This window comes from Mustela erminea, chromosome 6 (assembly GCF_009829155.1).
Source record: "Mustela erminea isolate mMusErm1 chromosome 6, mMusErm1.Pri, whole genome shotgun sequence".
Classification (NCBI taxonomy): domain Eukaryota; kingdom Metazoa; phylum Chordata; class Mammalia; order Carnivora; family Mustelidae; genus Mustela; species Mustela erminea.
The window spans coordinates 53,972,784-53,991,082 of record NC_045619.1 but is presented as its reverse complement, the minus strand read 5'-3'; the positions used below and the strand labels follow the sequence as shown (position 1 = coordinate 53,991,082).

At 35.2% G+C, this 18,299-nt stretch overlaps 1 protein-coding gene across 5 annotated transcripts; it reads left to right on the top strand.

Moving 5' to 3' along the window:
* Positions 1-1,091: 1,091 nt before the first annotated feature.
* LOC116593266 (NKG2-C type II integral membrane protein-like) lies at positions 1,092-18,122 on the top strand. Of its 5 annotated transcripts, none has more exons than XM_032347287.1 (8): positions 1,092-1,292; positions 1,415-1,510; positions 3,598-3,696; positions 4,248-4,328; positions 4,950-5,003; positions 5,794-5,945; positions 16,658-16,764; positions 17,929-18,122. In XM_032347287.1, exons 3-8 carry the CDS (start codon positions 3,627-3,629, stop codon positions 18,044-18,046), a joined length of 582 nt encoding a protein of 193 aa, XP_032203178.1. In that variant the 5' UTR covers positions 1,092-1,292; positions 1,415-1,510; positions 3,598-3,626; the 3' UTR covers positions 18,047-18,122. The 5 variants fall into 5 exon arrangements, with proteins under 5 accessions (XP_032203178.1, XP_032203177.1, XP_032203176.1 ...); XM_032347286.1 differs by having other exon boundaries at positions 3,587-3,696; XM_032347285.1 differs by having other exon boundaries at positions 1,092-1,510; positions 3,587-3,696.
* The last annotated feature ends 177 nt before the right edge of the window (positions 18,123-18,299 follow it).

Genomic DNA, 18,299 nt, shown 5'->3' with positions numbered 1-18,299 from the left:
AAAGATATGAGAATTACCAAAATGTGACACAGACACATGAAGTGAGAAAGTGCTGTTGGAAAAACAGTGGCAATACACTTGATCCACACAGAGTTACCACAACCCTTTGATGTGTAAAACATATATTATCCACTAAGTACAATAAGCAAAAGGCAATAAAAGGGGGTATGCCATCCCCAGAAGTGGAATTTCTGGGTATGACACTTCTGTTTTTAAGTTCTTTAGGAATGATAGGTACACATTAACCTAATTCATGATACAACAGGAGGAATGATGAAAAGAATTGCATTTGATGCAAACTAGATAATATGAAATTTTCTCTTTTTTTTTAAGATTTTATCGATTTATTTGAGAAAGAGCACAAAAGAGAGAGCAGAATCAGGAAAAGGGCAGAGTGAGAAGCAGGTTCCCTGCTGAGCAGGAAGCCAACATGGAGCTCAATCCTAGGACCTTGAAATCAAGACCTGACCCAAAGGCAGATCTTAACCTACTGAGACACACAGGTGCCCCTTATTTCCTTTGGAATTCATAGTCATATATCTGTGTTTTAAAAGTCTACATTTTCTGCTGTCTTACTTTTTGGTTAAGAGCAATACTTAAGAATTAGCTTTGTTTCCCCCATGTTCTTAGAATTTATTTTTTGTCATTTATTGACAAATGTCCCTTTTAAAAAAGAGATATCTGGTTATGATTGAAGGATGAATCAATGAATAATGTCATGAGTGGTTACTTACTATTGTAACCTCTATCATGGTGATATAGTTGAATATTGATTGTCTCATGTTTGAACCTTCCCAGAGATATTAATTTTTATCACGTGAAATTTAAATAATTATTTACAAATAATAAAATTGAAGGTAGGAATGTAAAGAACTAGGGCAAAGAAATTGAGAAGAACAATTGGGAATTAATAATAGCCACAGTTACCATGAAGTTGAAAATGTAGTAGTTACTCAAAATAGTTGGATATAAATATCAGTAATTTCCTATTCTAATGGGATTATGTTTTCAGATTTTTCCCATTATAATAGAAATAACATAAGGAGAGTATAAGGAAAAGAAGCATGCTATGCCAAGACTTAGCAATGTGTAAAAATAGAACTGACACATCAAAGATACTCTTCAAAGACCTGCATTTTCAGGTCTCGGCACTTGTGACTGAGCAAGAAGCAAGTTAACAGCATGGGTGGTCAAGCCTCTGACCCCAATATCTTGTGGAACATAAACATTTCTCAGAGTCATGTCGCAATTAACTGACACACCACAAACTGAAATTCTCGGACATTCTGGAGGTGTGTGATGAGATAAAGTATCTTCAAAATAGCCCAATGTAAGGGTTTCCTGTTCAAATTTTAAGCGACATGTTGATGATAAATCTACTTTTTCCACTATTCCTCACTCTGACTGCTCACAGGGCTGGCAGTCTGTGAAGACCACAGATACTGTGGATACAAGATACAAGAGTAACTTGGTCTCCCCCTGGAAGATGCCCGACTCTGGCCAACAGAAGGTAAGTGTCACTCCTCTGCTGTCTCTCTCCTAGCCACCTCACTTAGTGGGAGATACAGATACTGGATGGATACAACTAATACACAACGAAATCACAGAGAACACTGGTTAACTCTATTACAACAACTCAGGGTCACAGATAAGAAGAAATATGATATATGTCAGAGAATATCTTAAAATATTCATATTCTTGCCTGTGGAGAAGTAGTCAAATGTATACACACGCAGATGATAAGGATTAAAATCCATATAATTTCACGTGAAATCTCATAAACATCATGCATGACAAGGAATGGTTAATTTGGATTTGCCATCAACATAGAAATAATTTCATATATTACTTGATATTTAGCCCAGCCTTTAAAAATACATTCTTGAAATAAAATCATGCAATCATGAAGGTCAAATATAATTCTTCATATACTTTCTTAAATAAAACTATTTAATGTTTCCTAATATCAGGAGGGAGGTAAATTTCCTAATATGCTAATTAAGCTTACCTATAAATAATGACAAGATTCAAAAAAATATCAACAAAGCATTGCAAAAGTTTTTACCACACTGATGAAGACAGCCCTGTGAATCATTGTACATAGTATGATATGAATCAGAAACAACAATAAAGCAATTGGGTTAAAAATAGGAATAAAATAACTAACATATTATTAAGAGTTTATAAAAGCCTGCTTGAATCCTAAGTGTTTTACATGTATTAGAGCTTACATATTTTTAATCTCAATGATAGATTAGTAAATTAGGTAGGTAAACATGAAGTAATTTAAAAGATCACACATTGTAACTTTGAGAACCAGAAGGGATTCTAGAGCTCACTGACAGCAGAGCTAATTATGTGAATTATTAGATTACGTGTATTTGAGTTATAACAATTGCTTGCACAATAAAGCTACCTTCACTCCTTTGACAGCCATAGATTGTTTCTGAGTTCATACCATTCTTCCATAAATGATCTCTACTTTTGTTTACCATTTTTTACTTGCATATGTTGGCCATTATCAATTACCCTTTTCTGGTGTTAAATAAGGATTTTTAGAAATTTTTTCTGTTATTGTCTGGTAGCATTTTTCACCATATACAGTATTTCTTTAAAATTTAATTTCCAGAATTCTACAATCATTCAAAATGTAAGGTCATTTAATAAGACCTTATCCCCTTTTACTAAGTATACATAAGTCACCAAATAAAAGTAACTTACTGCAGGAAGTTCCTGTATATGCTAACACCACTGTTCCCCCAACTTCAGAACAATCTTTAACCTTTCATGGATTTTAAAAATTGTCATAAAAATTTTGTCTTATTATTTCCTAATAATAGCATTTTAGTTTTAACCCTGTTATTCCTACAGTGTGTCTATGGAATCTGACATTAAGCTACTAAGAACATCATTCTTTACATGTTTCTTTTTTTTTCCTTTTTTTTTTTAAAGATTTTATTTATTTATTTGACAGAGAGAGATCACAAGTAGGCAGAGAGGCAGGCAGAGAGAGAGAGAGAGGCGGAAGCAGGCTCCCTGCCAAGCAGAGAGCCCAATGCGGGACTCTATTCCAGGACCCTGAGATCATGACCTGAGCCGAAGGCAGCGGCTTAACCCACTGAGCCACCCAGGTGCCCCTACATGTTTCTTTTCTTTTCTTTTATTTATTTTCAGCATAACAGTATTCATTATTTTTGCACCACACCCAGTGCTCCATGCAATCCATGCCCTCTATAATACCCACCACCTGGTTCCCCCAACCTCCCACCCCCCGCCACTTCAAACCTCTCAGACTGCTTTTCAGAGTCCATAGTCTCTCTGGTTCACCTCGTGTTTCTTTATTCTTCACTAATTTGTTGCTTTTTGTGGCTACAATCAATAACATTGCATCAAACATAAAATACCACTTTAAGAATCACTTATTCTCTGATGAAACACTTATTTCAAGCTCTGAAGAAATCAGAACCAGAATTTTACATCATTCAGCTACAAAGGAGTGTTACCACTTACCTCACACTCCACCCAGTGTGACTCTAGCAGGGCTCTTGTCATTACCTACACCGTTTGCTGACTATATAAGTCCAGTTTCCATACAGCACAGGCCCTGAGATCTCTCAGTGCTGAAATGAATAACCAGAGAGAAAACCTCTCAGAACCAGATCTGTTTAAGAACTCAAGAAGACAACTGTCAAAAGGTAAGGCTCTAATTCAGTAACTGATTCTAAAAGCTCTAATTCAGTAACTGAGAAGGAAATCATCTGTGCAGAACTAAATCTTCAAAATGTGTCTGAAGACCTGTAAGGGAATGACAAGAACTACCACTGCAAAAATAAAGCACACAGTAAGGCACACAGGACAACTGTTCTAGGATGTGAACTTGGGGTGCAGATGTGTGGGAAAGAGTAGAGAATAATTCCATATATTTTTCATTTGTGAGGATCATGATGAACTTGAAGCTGGAATACGGTATCATTTTTGAGATCTGAGGACTAATTCACTGCAGCATTGTTGTAATTCATAGTCCGTGACCAAATAGCTCATGGAGCATGATGCTTACTGACAGTTAAGTGGTATATTGTGAGGAAGATTACAATGGTAGATATGGGTTTGTGGTCCATGTTTATACCTATGATTCTCTGTGCATTTTTGGTTCTCTTGTATGTAAACTGTCTAAACTTTAGTCTTCATCCATCCATCCTTTCTCACTGTTTCATTTCTCTCCCCACATACTTGCCATCATCTCTAGAGAAGCTCATTGCTGGGATTTTGGGACTCTCCTGCCTTGTCTTGACCTATATTGTAGCAAGAATGATAAGTTCTCTTTCCTGTGAGTAAATCTTTGAATGATTATGAGAAATCTTTTTTCTTTTTTTTTTTTTTAAGATTTTATTTATTTAACAGACAGAGATCACAAGTAGGCAGAGAGGCAGGCAGAGAGAGAGGAGGAAGCAGGCTCCCTGCTGAACAGAGAGCCTGATATGGAGCTCCATCCCAGGACCCTGGGATCATGACCTGAGCCAAAGGCAGAGGCTTTAACCCACTGAGCCACCAGACGCCCCAAGGAATCTTTTCATTTTAATGATCATCAGTGCCTCTAAGCATTTAAAGTATGAGGGAGTGGAACTATCCTTTTCACGTATGCATTTAGACTAAATGTGGAATGCTTATTCTGAACTTCTTAAAAGTATAAATAACAATGATTGTAGAAAATATACATATATACATAATTGAAAAACACAAGTTAATTCTTGAGACTGGCTAAACGAAATACTCTAAGAAATGCTGATGTTTGGTTGTTTAAGGCTTTGGATTGATTTACCCTCAAATCTTAATGATATTGTTAATTTTAGTAAATCAATTTTATTCCAGAATATTCTAATCTTAAAAAGTACACCAAGTTTCAAACAGAAAAACTAGAATTATTACAATGTTTAATTTTTATTTTTAGGTATTAGAACACCACAGCAGGACAATTCGTACCCAGTTACAAGAATCCAGAAATGTATGTAATGATTTTCATAGTTCTGATAGTAGTACAGTTTATATTTTGTCTCCATCTAGGCTGTACAAAATCATCATAGAGTTTGAGGTGAAATATATATTATAAAATGCAGAAAATAGATGTTAATAAGTAATGATTATAAGAGCTTATTCCTTCTTATGCAGCAATATGAAGAAATCCTCATTTAAAATTACCATATCCATTGGGGACCTGGGTGGCTCAATTGGTTAAGCACTTGCCTTTGGCTCAGGTCATGATCTGGAGTCCCGGAATCTAGTTCCACATCGGGCCCCCAGCTCCACAGGGAGTCTGCTTCTCCCTCTGACCTTCTCCTCTCTCATGCTCCCTCTCACTGTCTCTTTCTCAAATAAATAAAGAAAAAATATATTTTAAATTACCATACTCATTATTGCCAATTGCTTCAAATTTCCTCCTGCTATGACATGATAAGAGATAAATTATTATATAACTCCAAAAAAGTGGTTTTGTTCAGTGACTCAAGAGACATGTAGACTTTTTTGTGTGTTTGCCTTTTATGGGCACATAAATTAAGGGAAGGAAGCCTGACTCTTTGGGAGTGTGTGTGTGTTTTATTTTTGCCACCTGTGAAGGAGGGTGCATGGATATGTCATATATATATGTGTATATATATATATATATATATATACACACACACACACACACACATACATATGTATATATATGCATGTGTGTATACATATGCAAGTTGTAAATTTGCAATTTTTAAAATTTGAAACTTTTTGGATAATATTTCATAATCTTTCTTTAGCTGATCCATGTGGTCATTGTCCAAAAGAGTGGATTACATATTCCAAAAATTGCTATTACATTAGCACTGTAAGAAAACCATGGAATGAGAGTCGGTTGTCCTGTGCTTCTAAGAACTCTACCCTGCTCTCCATAGAGGATGAAGAGGAAATGGTGAGGTTTCACATGTTTGCAGCTTTTATTAAAAGCTTATCATTTAATATTACATTTGTAGATCTCATCTGTATAGTCATACATATTTCTTGTTTATTTATTTTAAAGTCTGTTACTATTCCATAGTTTGACTCTATGATATTTTACTATTTTTATACCTTTAATGTATATTTAATAATTTCTAGTTCTTGCTTTTCTTAGAAAGCCATACTTCTATAAATGCTCTTTTGCCTGAAATAACCTTATATATTTTTTACCACACATCAAGAAAACTATATGACTGGGGCACCAGGGTGGCTCAGTGGGTTAAGCCTCTGCCTTCAGCTCATGTCATGATCTCAGGGTCCTGGGATCTGCCCTGCATTGGGTTCTCTGCTGGGCAAGGAGCCTGCTTCCTCTTTCCTCTCTGCCTGCCTCTCTGCCTACTTGTGATTTCTTTTTCTGTCAAATAAATAAATAAATCTTAAAAAAAAGAAAACTACATGATTGTGCATATTCATCACAAAACAGTCAGAACGTAAATACAAATCAGCTCATGAGCGAGAAGTTTAGAGCCTCTATTTGTCCTGCCAATTTTAATACTATGAAATATCCTTACTTATTTTGGGGGTTTATATCGTTGGACTCATGCAGTATGCATTATTATATGTGTCTCCTTTTGCTTTCATATGATATTTGTAATTGGTCTATATTACTAGATTTGTCTATAGTTTGTGAATTTGTAGTGTTGCTGTCTTATATGAATAGGACATTTTAAAAGCTATTCTCAGAAACTTGCATCATTTTTACTGTGTGGTTATTATGAATAATTATTTTATGGGGCACCTGGGTGGCTCAGTGAATTAAGCCTCTGCCTTCGGCTCAGGTCATGATCTCAGGGTCCTGGGATCAAGCCCCACATCAGGCTCCCCACTCCCTGCCTACTTGTGATCTCTATCTCTGTCAAATAAATAAATAAAATTTTAAAAAATAATTATTTTATGAAAGGCTTTTTCTATGTGTTTTCTATGTATTGTATTTATAATAACTATTATACATAACTACATAATATATAGTATATTTATGAAATGTAAATAATACATTTGTCGAAAAAACAATGCATAAATTGAACATTATAATTATGTTTACATATGATTATTATACATTTTCTTCTAAGCATTAGTATGAAAGTGCCCAGTCATAGATATGTGTATCTTTCAATATATTACATTATCCCTACATTTATCTAATGTATTGTGTAAATATATTGTACAAAATTGTCCATTGATCCAAAGTTCTGAGGAAAATTATGACAAAAAGTTCTGCTGGTTATAGAACAGTATCATTTTCCTGGGCTGTGAGTTATTAGGATATTCTCTTTGGTGAGAAGGACTCGTGTGTCCCTTGCTTATTTCTCCTAGATGGTGTTTTTCTTTTGTCTTCTTGGAAGTCCTTACCATGTTCTAAATATGAGCTCTTTTTTGAGTTTACAAGATGGAAATAACTGTGTATGGCATTTTTACTCTCCTATTGGAGTCCTTTAATGATCAGAATTTTAATATTACCATGGTTCCATATGTCATTTGAGTGTTATTGATTATTTTGAACCCATTTTAGAACTTTGTCAAAGTTCATAAACATTTTTCCATATTACTTCTATCTTTTTTCTTTATTTATTAATTTCTCACTTTAATTAGAGTTTCTGATGCAATTGGAATTTATTTTTGGTGATGTTGTATTTGCGATGCAGTGAGATAAATGTGAAGGTTATAGTTTTCTACATCATGAACCTAACTGATGGAGCATAATGTAAAGCAAAGTCGATCTTTTCTTCATAAATAACTTTATACATATATAGTCATATACATGTCCCCATATGTTCTAATCTGCTTCATATAAACAATGTAGATAGTATATATCTTTATATAGATAATTATAAACACATATATTAGTCTACACAGTCTGTCACAAACCACTGACTGCACTTAGTAAAATGTAGAGCCTTCCCTTCCTTGATGTCCCTTTACTGTGTCTCATTTCTACTTTGTTTTAAATGTTTCTCTACTTATGTTGAGAATTACATGAATGTTATAATTTTGCTTCAACTGATGATTTTCATTCAAATACCAAATAATTTAGACACTAGAGTTGAGGCGAAGTCCCTTAGACCTAATGATAGTTTTATACTTTGTTTTTTTTTCCCTTTCTTCCTGATGATTCTTGGAAGATTCCTTCTGTTCCATTTAATTTCTGTTTGGATAATTCCTTTCAGCAGTTCTTGCAGACTGGGTGTGGTGGTGACACTTTTCTTAGTTTTCCTTTATCTCAGAATGTCTTGATTTCCCCTGCATTCCTGAGTGATGTGTCCCTTGAATAGTCTGTGGTTGATTGAAATAACGCACTTAGTGTCTACATTTTTTGTTTATTTGTTTGTTTGGATCTTTCTAACATATCTTTTTTTCTATTATGCTCATTAGAGAAAAAAAAAAAAACATTTTGGGGACTTTTGTCTGTGCACTTTGGTGTCTGTGGTTTGCTCACCACTCTGGGATATGTGAGGCAAAGAGAAATTCCAGGGCGCTCACCGCCGTATCATTCCTTGGGGTTAGAGGGTGCAGTTCTGTCCACTTTCTCATAAAATGTTTGAATGTTATATTGTTTTGTGTATAATATCTAGGCGTTTTAGCTGTATTTGGTGGAGGAAGTAGGGAACAGTAGCATATCCTCTCTTTTGCTGGAATAGGAATTCTGATATGTAGTGGTTCTAATGTGAATGTTCCCTAAGACTGATAGTCTTGAGCAACTTTCTCTGTATTTATTTGCCGTCAATAAATGCTTTTTGGTGAAGTATCTTGAAATATTTTTGTTATATTTTTAGTTTTTGTTATTGTATTTTGAGAATTCTTTCTGTATCCTGGCAGCAAGTATTTTATTAGATGTGTTATTTGTAAATATTTCCTCTCGGTCTATGACTGGTCTTTCCTTTCTCTTCAAAGCACAGACATTATCTTAAGGAACTACACTTCATCACTTTGTTCTTTTATGGATCATGTTTTGTTTCTCTCTAAGAAATCACTGCCCAACTTTAGGTCAGATGTTTTTCCTAATACATCTTCTTGAAATTTTATCATTTGCGCTAACAGATGATCATTTTTTGACATTTTTGTATATGGTATAAAGTATATATTATTAATTTCATTTGATACTAATTGTTTCCACAACATTTATTGTAACACTATGCTTTCTCCACGGAATGATTTTTCATCATTGCTGAAATTTGTATTCCATAAATGTGTGGGTATAACTTTGCACTTCCTTCTCGGTTTCTTTGATCTTGAATATACTTTTGTCAAACTGTACTTTAAAAATTGTCCTTTTATAAACAGTGGCTTTTATAATCAGTTCTTTTTCAGAGTTATCATATCTATTCTAGATCTTTTCATGGATCTTTCCTTTTTATTTCCAGCAGCCTAAATTTTTTTAAATTAAAAATGAAAATTAGTTTTATCTTCTGCATGAGAGAAATCACTTCCTTTGACCTTCTTTACTCTGCTAATGTGACAGATTAAGTTAAAGGAATTGCAAATGTAAATACAACTTGGTATTGCTTCAATAAATCTACTTATCTTGTAGTTTATTTAATTTTATATATTATCAGAATTAGCTTAGATTGCCACTCACATGTAATTTCCTTTTTTTAGTATTCCAAGAAAATGCACACAACACATATTTTATTAGACCCTTTTCTCTACCTTGTAAGATTTTCTTTTTGGTTTTTAATTGATATTTCATCTTTCTTTCCTCATAAGCATCTGAATATTCTTTAACTGAGTTTGAATAGTTTTCTACATTAGAGATTAAATTATATTAGAGGTTAAGACATTTCTGATATATTTATTTCCTTTTATTTTGGTTTTCACAAGTTGTATTTGGTAGGATGTTTTTAATTTTATGTCTAACTTTAAACATATTTGCATATTTTCATGGTATCCTGTTATGTTAATTTTACTGTGGTGTAATGTACATACAGATGGTTGCACATGTGATACATACCAACAGCTGGCTGAATTTTCAAGTGTCACCATCATATGAAGGAGAAAATGAATATTACCAGTACTGCAAAATGTCCCTTTCATGTTTCCACCTCCACTTACAAACATTTACATAAGTAGAATCATACAGTGTGCATATTTTATTTTTGGCATTTTCAGGGGAAGATAAACTTGTGCTTTTCATCCATATAGTTGCATGAAGTTGTAAATCATCCAAACTTCTTGCTGCTCCATTGTCTGGTTCTACTACAGTGCATTCATCCATGCTATTGCTCTTGGATATTTGGGTATTGATCCACTTAGGCTGCCATGAGTTACTCTACTTTTTGTATTTCACAGTCAACTTCAGTCTAGTATATGTTTATCACTTCTTTCTTCTCTAACTTTAATAGGTTCTTCTCTGTACAGTGTATTGAGAGGGAAACTACTCAAATCATCCATTTTATAACATTCTTCCTTTTGGGTTTAAGTGACAGAGCTATGAATTGTCTCTAAACACTACTTTTGTTCCACTTTAAAACTTTTGATATATTCTCAGTTTTGTATCACCCAGTACAAGGTATTTTCACAGATTTCATTTTTGAACTATAAATATTTCAGAAGTGTGTCACTTTTCCACATGTTTGGAAATCCACCAAATTTCTTTTTGTTGTGACTTCTAATTTATTCCTTTAGACAAAAATTGATTAGTCTTCGGAGAATATACTTTGGAAAATTTCCATCCTGTTAATGTTTGATCTCTATTTATGACATAGAAGAATAATTTCTATATATGTCAGTTTTGTCAAGATGGTTCCTAGAGCTCTGACAGTCTTCAGTGGGGCTCCTGATTTTGTGACTGGATGGTCTCTCATTTACTGATGGAAGAGCTTTTAAATCTTCAGCTGTGCTCATTAAGTTGTTTATTTATCTTCCCAAATCTGTTAGTTTCTATTACATGTGTTTGAAGGTTCTATTGTTAGGTGAATAATACATATTTGTAATTATTTTATCTTCTCATATTGACAGGCTTACCATGGTGAAGTGTTTCTTTTAAGTTCTAATAATATTTCTTGTTTTATTTATTTATTTTTTATAAGATTTTATTTATTTATTTGACAGAGATCACAAGTCCCCACAGAGGCAGGCAGAAAGAGAGAGGGAGGAAGCAGTCTCCCTGCTGATCAGAGAGCCCAATGCAGGGCTGGATCCCAGGACCCTGGGATCATGACCTGAGCCGAATGCAGAGGCTTTAACCCACTGAGCCACCAAGGTGCTCCAATATTTCTTGTTTTAACAGCTACTTTGTCTGATATTGTTGTAGCCATTTGTCCTCACTTACAGAGTTACTGCTTGGAGAGTGGATCTTTTGCTATCGTTTTACTTTCACATCTTTGTGCCTTTGAATCTAAAGTGTGTGTGTTATGGAAAGCATAATGATGGATCTGAAATTTTTCTTTTTTATTCAGGATGACAATTTTTATCTTTCGATTGGAATATTTACTGAATTAACATGAACGTCGTTATTGGGATAGTTGTATTTGGGTCTCCCATTTTTCTATTCATTTTGTGTTTATGTTGTTTTCTTCTTCCACCTTATCTGACATCTTTTGCACTAAACATATTTTAGATTCCTATTTTAATTCCCCTTCGATCTCTTAGCTATATTCTTAAGTTAGTTCTTTGTAGTAGCTGGGTGTTAACAATTACATCTTTTATTTGTTTTTACTGAGATATAATTGAGATAACAGTGTGTAAATTAAAGGCATGCAATGTGCTCATTTACTACTTTGATGTATTACTGATTGATTACTATGGTAAGGTAGATAACCCCTCTCTCACATCACATTCTTACCACTATTGTGGGTGTTGAGAACAGCAAAGATTTAGCCTTTCCAAGTTTGAAGTTTATAATACAGTAAATGATGACTATAATCACTATGTTGTACATTAGATTCCAGAGCTTATTATATAGTAGATAGCTGTAACTTTGTTTTCTTAAACATCTCATCAATTCCCCTGCCTTGCTGTCCCTGGTAAATTATATTATATTTATTACTTTTTCAAATTCAGTGTTTCAGATTCTACATTTAAGCAAGGCCATACAGTATTTGTCTATTTCTGTCTGATTTTTGTCACGTACATAATGCCTTTAAGGTACATCCATTTGTCACAAATGGCAAGAGTTCCTTCTTTCTCATGACTGAATAATATTTCATTGTGCATATATGCATGGATGTCTGTGGATACATATATATACCACACCTTCTTTACCTCTTTATCTGTTGGCAGATACCTAGGTTCCTTTAATAATTTGGTTATTGAGAATAATGTTGCAATGAGCATGGTGTGCAGTAACCTTTGAGATACTGATTTGAGTTTTTAATATATATGTAGGAGTAACATTAGTACATGATATTGTATTTTATTTGTAATTGCTTGGAAAAAATGCATAATATATGGTATTTTTATTTGTAATTGGTTGAAAAAAATTGTTGGAACACCAATTTATATTTTCTTCAAAGGATTTCCTTTTCTTCATATCTTCACGAATATTCTCTTAAATTTTGGGAAAAAAACAATTTTAACAGGTGTGAGGTGATAATTAATTATGGTTTTGATATGCATTTCACTGATGTTAGTGATTTGGGGTATCTTTCTTGTACCTATTGGCCATTTTTCTGTCTTCATAAAAAAAAACATAAAAACAGGCCCTGTTCCCATTTTTGGAATTGGATTATTTCCTTTGTTTTTATTGAATTGGTGGAGCTATTTATAGATTTGGATCTCAGTCCCTTATCTGATCTGTTTACAATATTTCTCCTCTTCTGTACATCATTCTTCCAAACTTTTCTTCAACTTTTTTGTTCTTTCCTTTGCTGTGCATATGCTCAATTTAATGCAGTCTCACTTTTCTATTTTAATTTCTCTTGCCCATCTTTTGGTGACTTATCCAAGAAATCATATGAAGGATCTTTTCGTTTTGGTCTCTACCAGTGATTTTATATTTTTATGTGTTTTTACCTTGCTTATTTTTGTCTCTTTTTCCAGCTTGAAGAATTATCTTTAGCATTTCTGTTGGGCAGGTCTAATGGTTCAAATTTCTTCTGAAATGTGGCTTTAACCAACCACCAGTAGAGTCATGCCACTTTCCTCTGACTGCCATCTGGGGAAAGAGTTGAAACTTTGACACACCATCCCCTGGGATGCTGGGAAAGTCTTTAACTCTTCTTCTTTTTTTTTTTTTTTAAAGATTTTATTTATTTATTTGACAGAGAGAGATTACAAGTAGGCAGAGAGGCAGGCAGAGAGAGAGAGAGAAGGAAGCAGGCTCCCTGCTGAGCAGAGAGCCTGATACGGGACTCCATCCCAGGACCCTGAGATCATGACCTGAGCCGAAGGCAGCGGCTTAACCCACTGAGCCACCCAGGTGCCCCTCTTCTTTGTTTCTGAATGACAGCTTTGCTGAGTAAGGTATTCTTGGTTGACAGTTGTTTTTCACTTTGATTGCATTAAAAATATCATCCCACTCTCTCCTGTCTTATCTGTGAGAAGAAAGTCTTGCCGAGAGAATCTTTTTTGATGTCTGATATGGCATGTAGACCTCAGAGTCCTCAAAGCAATATTGGAACTACAATGCTGTCTACTTCCCCCCATGTTCTCCTCAAGGAATTTCATAGTTTTATTGCTTCTTATGTTTAGGCCTTTGGTTCATTTTGAATTAACATTAGTATATGGTGTAAACGTAAGCATTGGATTTCATTCTTTTGCAAAGAAATTGTCAGTTTCCCAACCATTTGTGAAAGTCAATTTCTGAACACCTTTTGTGAAAGGTACTATTCCTTCCCTATTGAATGTCTTGGCACCCCGATCAAAATGATTAGACTGAATATACATTGGTTTGTGTTTGGGTATATTTTTATTTTTGTTTTTTAAAATATTTATTTATTTATTTGTCAGAGAGAGAGAAAGCACAAGCAGGAGGGAGTGACTAGCACAGGGAGAAGCAGGCCTCTTGCTGAGCAAGGAGCCCTATGCTGGACTTGATCCCAGGACCCTGGGATCATGACCTGAGCCAAAGCAAAAACTTATCCAGCTAAGCCACCCATGAGTCCCAGGAGGTATTTTTAAGTTATTGTTTCCATGGAGGACTTATGGCCTGGGCCTTCTTATACTTTTATCTTACTGGTGTGACCCCCCTCTAATCTAACTTGTGTCCATGGCATGTGTGGATTCTATGGTAGATAATGTGGTCTCAGGCTGCTGAAGATGGAAGATGTATCACCCATTCCATGGTTTTCACACAAATTCAGTCTCCTCATGTTCCACCCTGTTCCCTCAGGAGTATTTCTTTTCTGTGTTGGCATGTGTTCTTCAGTCATTTCATTGTGTTTTGAGTTATAGACATAGTTCTATAATTAGTTTGTTGAGCCTCTGGGGTCCATAATATTTTTTAAATGATATTTAAGAAGTTGTTCACTCTTTGTGACTTAGGATTATTTTTCTGCACTGCTTCTCCCCCCTGCTTCTCTTTTCCTTCTTAGATTGTATTTAGACCTATGCTGGTTTTCCTGGTACTGTGTTGAAGGTTTCTGACTGTGTTAATGTTTCTGTTTTTTTGCTCTCTTTCTGTTGAGATGAGTAAATCCATGATTCCCTGTTCAATGTCATCAGTTTTTTCTAATGTATCCCAAATTTTCTGGAGAGCCAATTTAGTGAATTTTCATATAGGTGTATGACGATAAACTAAGAATTTCTCTGTGATTTATTCATGTACTTTTACTTCTCTATTGATATTTCTTACATCCTATATTGCTGCCATCATATGTTCATTTAATTATCTGAACTGTTTCTTTGTAATTTCCATATATTTATAAATAGCACTATAAAATGCGTTTTTTCTCCCATCCAAGTACTAACAAGGCCCGACCCTGCTTAACTTCCAAGATCAGACAAGATCACGCGTGTTCAGGGTGGTATGGCCCTAGACTAAAATGCTTTTTATCTAATAAACATAATATTCTTATCTCAGTAGAAGTTTATATTGACTTCTGCATTCTCCTAGTATGGAAGACATTGCCAGTTTCTTTTCATTTTTTTTTTTTTTTAATTTTTAGGTAGATAGTTTTGATAATATAATTTAGTCATCATGCAGTCTATTTCATATTCTTAGATTTGTATTTTTTTGTAAGTTGCACAAATTTTATTGCAGGATCTTCTTCCCTCAGATCTGCCTGCTAATATTTTTTTTCAGTGTTACCAAATTCTTATATTTTAGCCTGCATTCCTAGGGATTGTCCTTGTGACTTTGTAGCTTAGATGTTACCTACAAGTACTCTTAAAAACTGTGTTCAAAGTCTGCAGGTGAATAGGACTTCCATGCTCTACCATGAGATGTGTGTGTGTGTGTGTGTGTGTGTGTGTGATTGTGTGTGTGCATGCATATGAGTGTGAGAAGTCTCCTGCTTTTACTTTCTACTGATCTCCTCTCCATGTATGAATAATTATTTTCCATCAATCAAGAGTGTACAGAGAGCTCATGTCAACTCTTCTGTTTTTCCTTCATTAATAACATTTCTCTATTATATTTATGGGAGCCACAGTGCTTGACAGAAAAAAATGCAACCTCCAACATTTTTTTTTTTTCTGGAGTAGAAAGAATTTTATTGATACCTGAGAAAAAGAGCAGGAAAAACATTCCTACCGACCATGTAGCCTGCCCCTTGGGTTAGATTGGCCCCAAGACTTCTCTCATCCTGCTTTTGAGCAGGGTCCCAACCGATGAATACCAAAAGGCTGGGGAAGTATGCAGCCAGAGTCTGGAGAGACAGCATATGCAGTCATGGTTCCTGAGGCCAGGGCAGGGTCAGCAAGGAAGACATGCTGATCAAGACCTAGAGTCTCTTGGGTCACAGCCCCAATTCCAATGAAAAACAACTCCTTCCAACCTCCTTGTTTCTAGCAAGCAGGGCTGTCATCTTCTCCTGACACACGTATGGGTTCTCATCATTCATTGACAAGCAAAATCATCACTCTGAGCTGAAAAGTCAATGGGCTATTTCAGTCCCTTCCCCACTGCTGATTGGGTCTCCCTTGTGGCACAAGCACAATTGCTTTCTGCAGCTTCTCCAAATTGTGGAACTACAAGCTTCTGGATCACTGGGATATGGTGGGAAGGTGGGGAGGCAAGGGAGCAGTTCTGGGCAAGAAGATTACAGATGCACTTCTTTTCACTTGAATCTCTAGGAGGTTTTCAATAATAGCTATTTCATAACATATTATTAGCCCTTGATCAGTTATCAGAACTCTGAAATTGTTGCCTTTGTCAGTTTGTCCTCTTCATTTATTTCTACAAAGTTTCTTTTAAAAGATTTTTTTTTTTTTATTTGACAGACAGAGACCATAAGTAGGCAGAGAAGCAGGCAGAGAGAGATAGGGAGGCAGGCTCCCTGCTGAGCAGAGAGCCAGATTCAGGGCTTGATTCCAGGACCCTGGAATCATGACCTGAGCCGAAGACAGAGGCTTCAACCCACTGAGCCACCCAGGTGCCCCTCTACTAAGATATTTTTATAACATGCCCTGTGTATAACATTACTTGAAAATTTTAAAGAGTCTATAAAGTCAGAAAGAATTATCTGTTTGTTTTTGCAAAATTCAAATAAAAGCTTGTTTGACTTCTAAAAAAATGTTTTTTTCTCATAGTATTTGTTCAGCCTCCTCATTCATTCTTTATGGATTAGTAGAGATTCCCAGAACATCAGTATTAATTCATCTGTGTGGCCAAAAGTTTCCACCTCCTTTCCTAAAGTGTAAGTTTCTTGACAACTTTTTTTTTTTGAGCATCCTTGTTTATTTCCACCTATCAAGTAAATGTTTCAGTATTAACATCAGTTCCATTCAAGCTTGAATTTGTTTATTTTTTAATTTTTTAAATTTATTTTTTTATTTATTTTTGGCATAACAGTATTCATTATTTTTTCACCATACCCAGTGCTCCATGCAATCCGTGCCCTTTATAATACCCACCACCTGGTACCTCAACCTCCCAACCACCCGCCAACTCAAACCCCTCAGATTGTTTTTCAGAGTCCATAGTCTCTCATGGTTCACCTCCCCTTCCAATTTCCCCCAACTCTCTTCTCCTCTCTAACTCCCCATATCCTCCATGCTATTTGTTATGCTCCACAAATAAGTGAAACCATATGATAATTGACTCTCTCTGCTTGACTTATTTCACTCAGCATAATCTCTTCCAGTCCCATCCATGTTGCTACAAAAGTTGGGTATTTGTCCTTTCTGATGGAGGCATAATACTCCATAGTGTATATGGAGCACATCTTCCTTATCCATTCATCCGTTGAAGGGCATCTTGGTTCTTTCCACAGTTTGGCGACCGTGGCCATTGCTGCTATAAACATTGGGGGTACAGATGGCCCTTCTTTTCACTACATCTGTATCTTTGGGGTAAATACCCAGGAGTGCAATGGCAGGGTCATAGGGAAGTTCTATTTTTAATTTCTTGAGGAATCTCCACACTGTTCTCCAAAGAGGCTGCACCAACTTGCATTCCCACCAACAGTGTAAGAGGGTTTCCCTTTCTCCACATCCCCTCCAACACATATTGTTTCCTGTCTTGTTAATTTTGGCCATTCTAACTGGTGTAAGGTGATATCTCAATGTGGTTTTAATTTGAATCTCCCTGATGGCTAGTGATGATGAACATTTTTCATGTGTCTGATAGCCATTTGTATGTCTTGACAACTTTTTTATGCCTCAAGAGAATTAATCTTACAAAGAATAAATGCAATGTGTGAACAATTATGTAACACAATTGTGAAAATGTTCCCATAAAAATGATATGGGAAATATTCAGATTTAGATGTACAGCTATTAGTCCAAATCAACTATTTATTCTTCACAATATTGTGATTCATATTTTTAAGAGTAATGAGATCTAATTCTCTATATTTCAGGTCATCGATTTCTTCAGAGAGTGACAAGTGTCCCTTTTTCAACTCTGTCTCAAAGAAAACTCTTTTTGGCTCCTGCTTGTATCAAAAAATATATGTTTGTAAGACCCGGGCATTTTAGTTACCTAATATTGGTATCTATTTCACCAGCTATAAAGCTATCTCACCATCTGTAAAGAATGTATTTCTCATTTCTTCAAAAGTCATAAAATTATTTTTTTAAGGATTTTATTTATTTATTTGACAGACAGAGAACACAAGTAGGCAGAGAGACAGAGAGAGAGGAAGGGAAGCAGGCTCCCTGCTGAGCAAAGAGCCCAATACAGGGCTTAATCCTGGGACCCTGGGATCATGACCTGAGCTGAAGACAGAGG

What these genes read in the sequence shown, in the direction of transcription:
- LOC116593266 (XM_032347287.1), top strand. Translation starts at nt 3,627, where the DNA reads ATGAATAACCAGAGAGAAAACCTCTCAGAACCAGATCTGTTTAAGAAC. An exon ending in AAGAAGACAACTGTCAAAAG is followed by an intron (nt 3,697 to 4,247) that starts GTAAGGCTCTAA and finishes CATCATCTCTAG; the next exon opens with AGAAGCTCATTGCTGGGATT. An exon ending in TCCACCTCCTTTCCTAAAGT is followed by an intron (nt 16,765 to 17,928) that starts GTAAGTTTCTTG and finishes TCTATATTTCAG; the next exon opens with GTCATCGATTTCTTCAGAGA.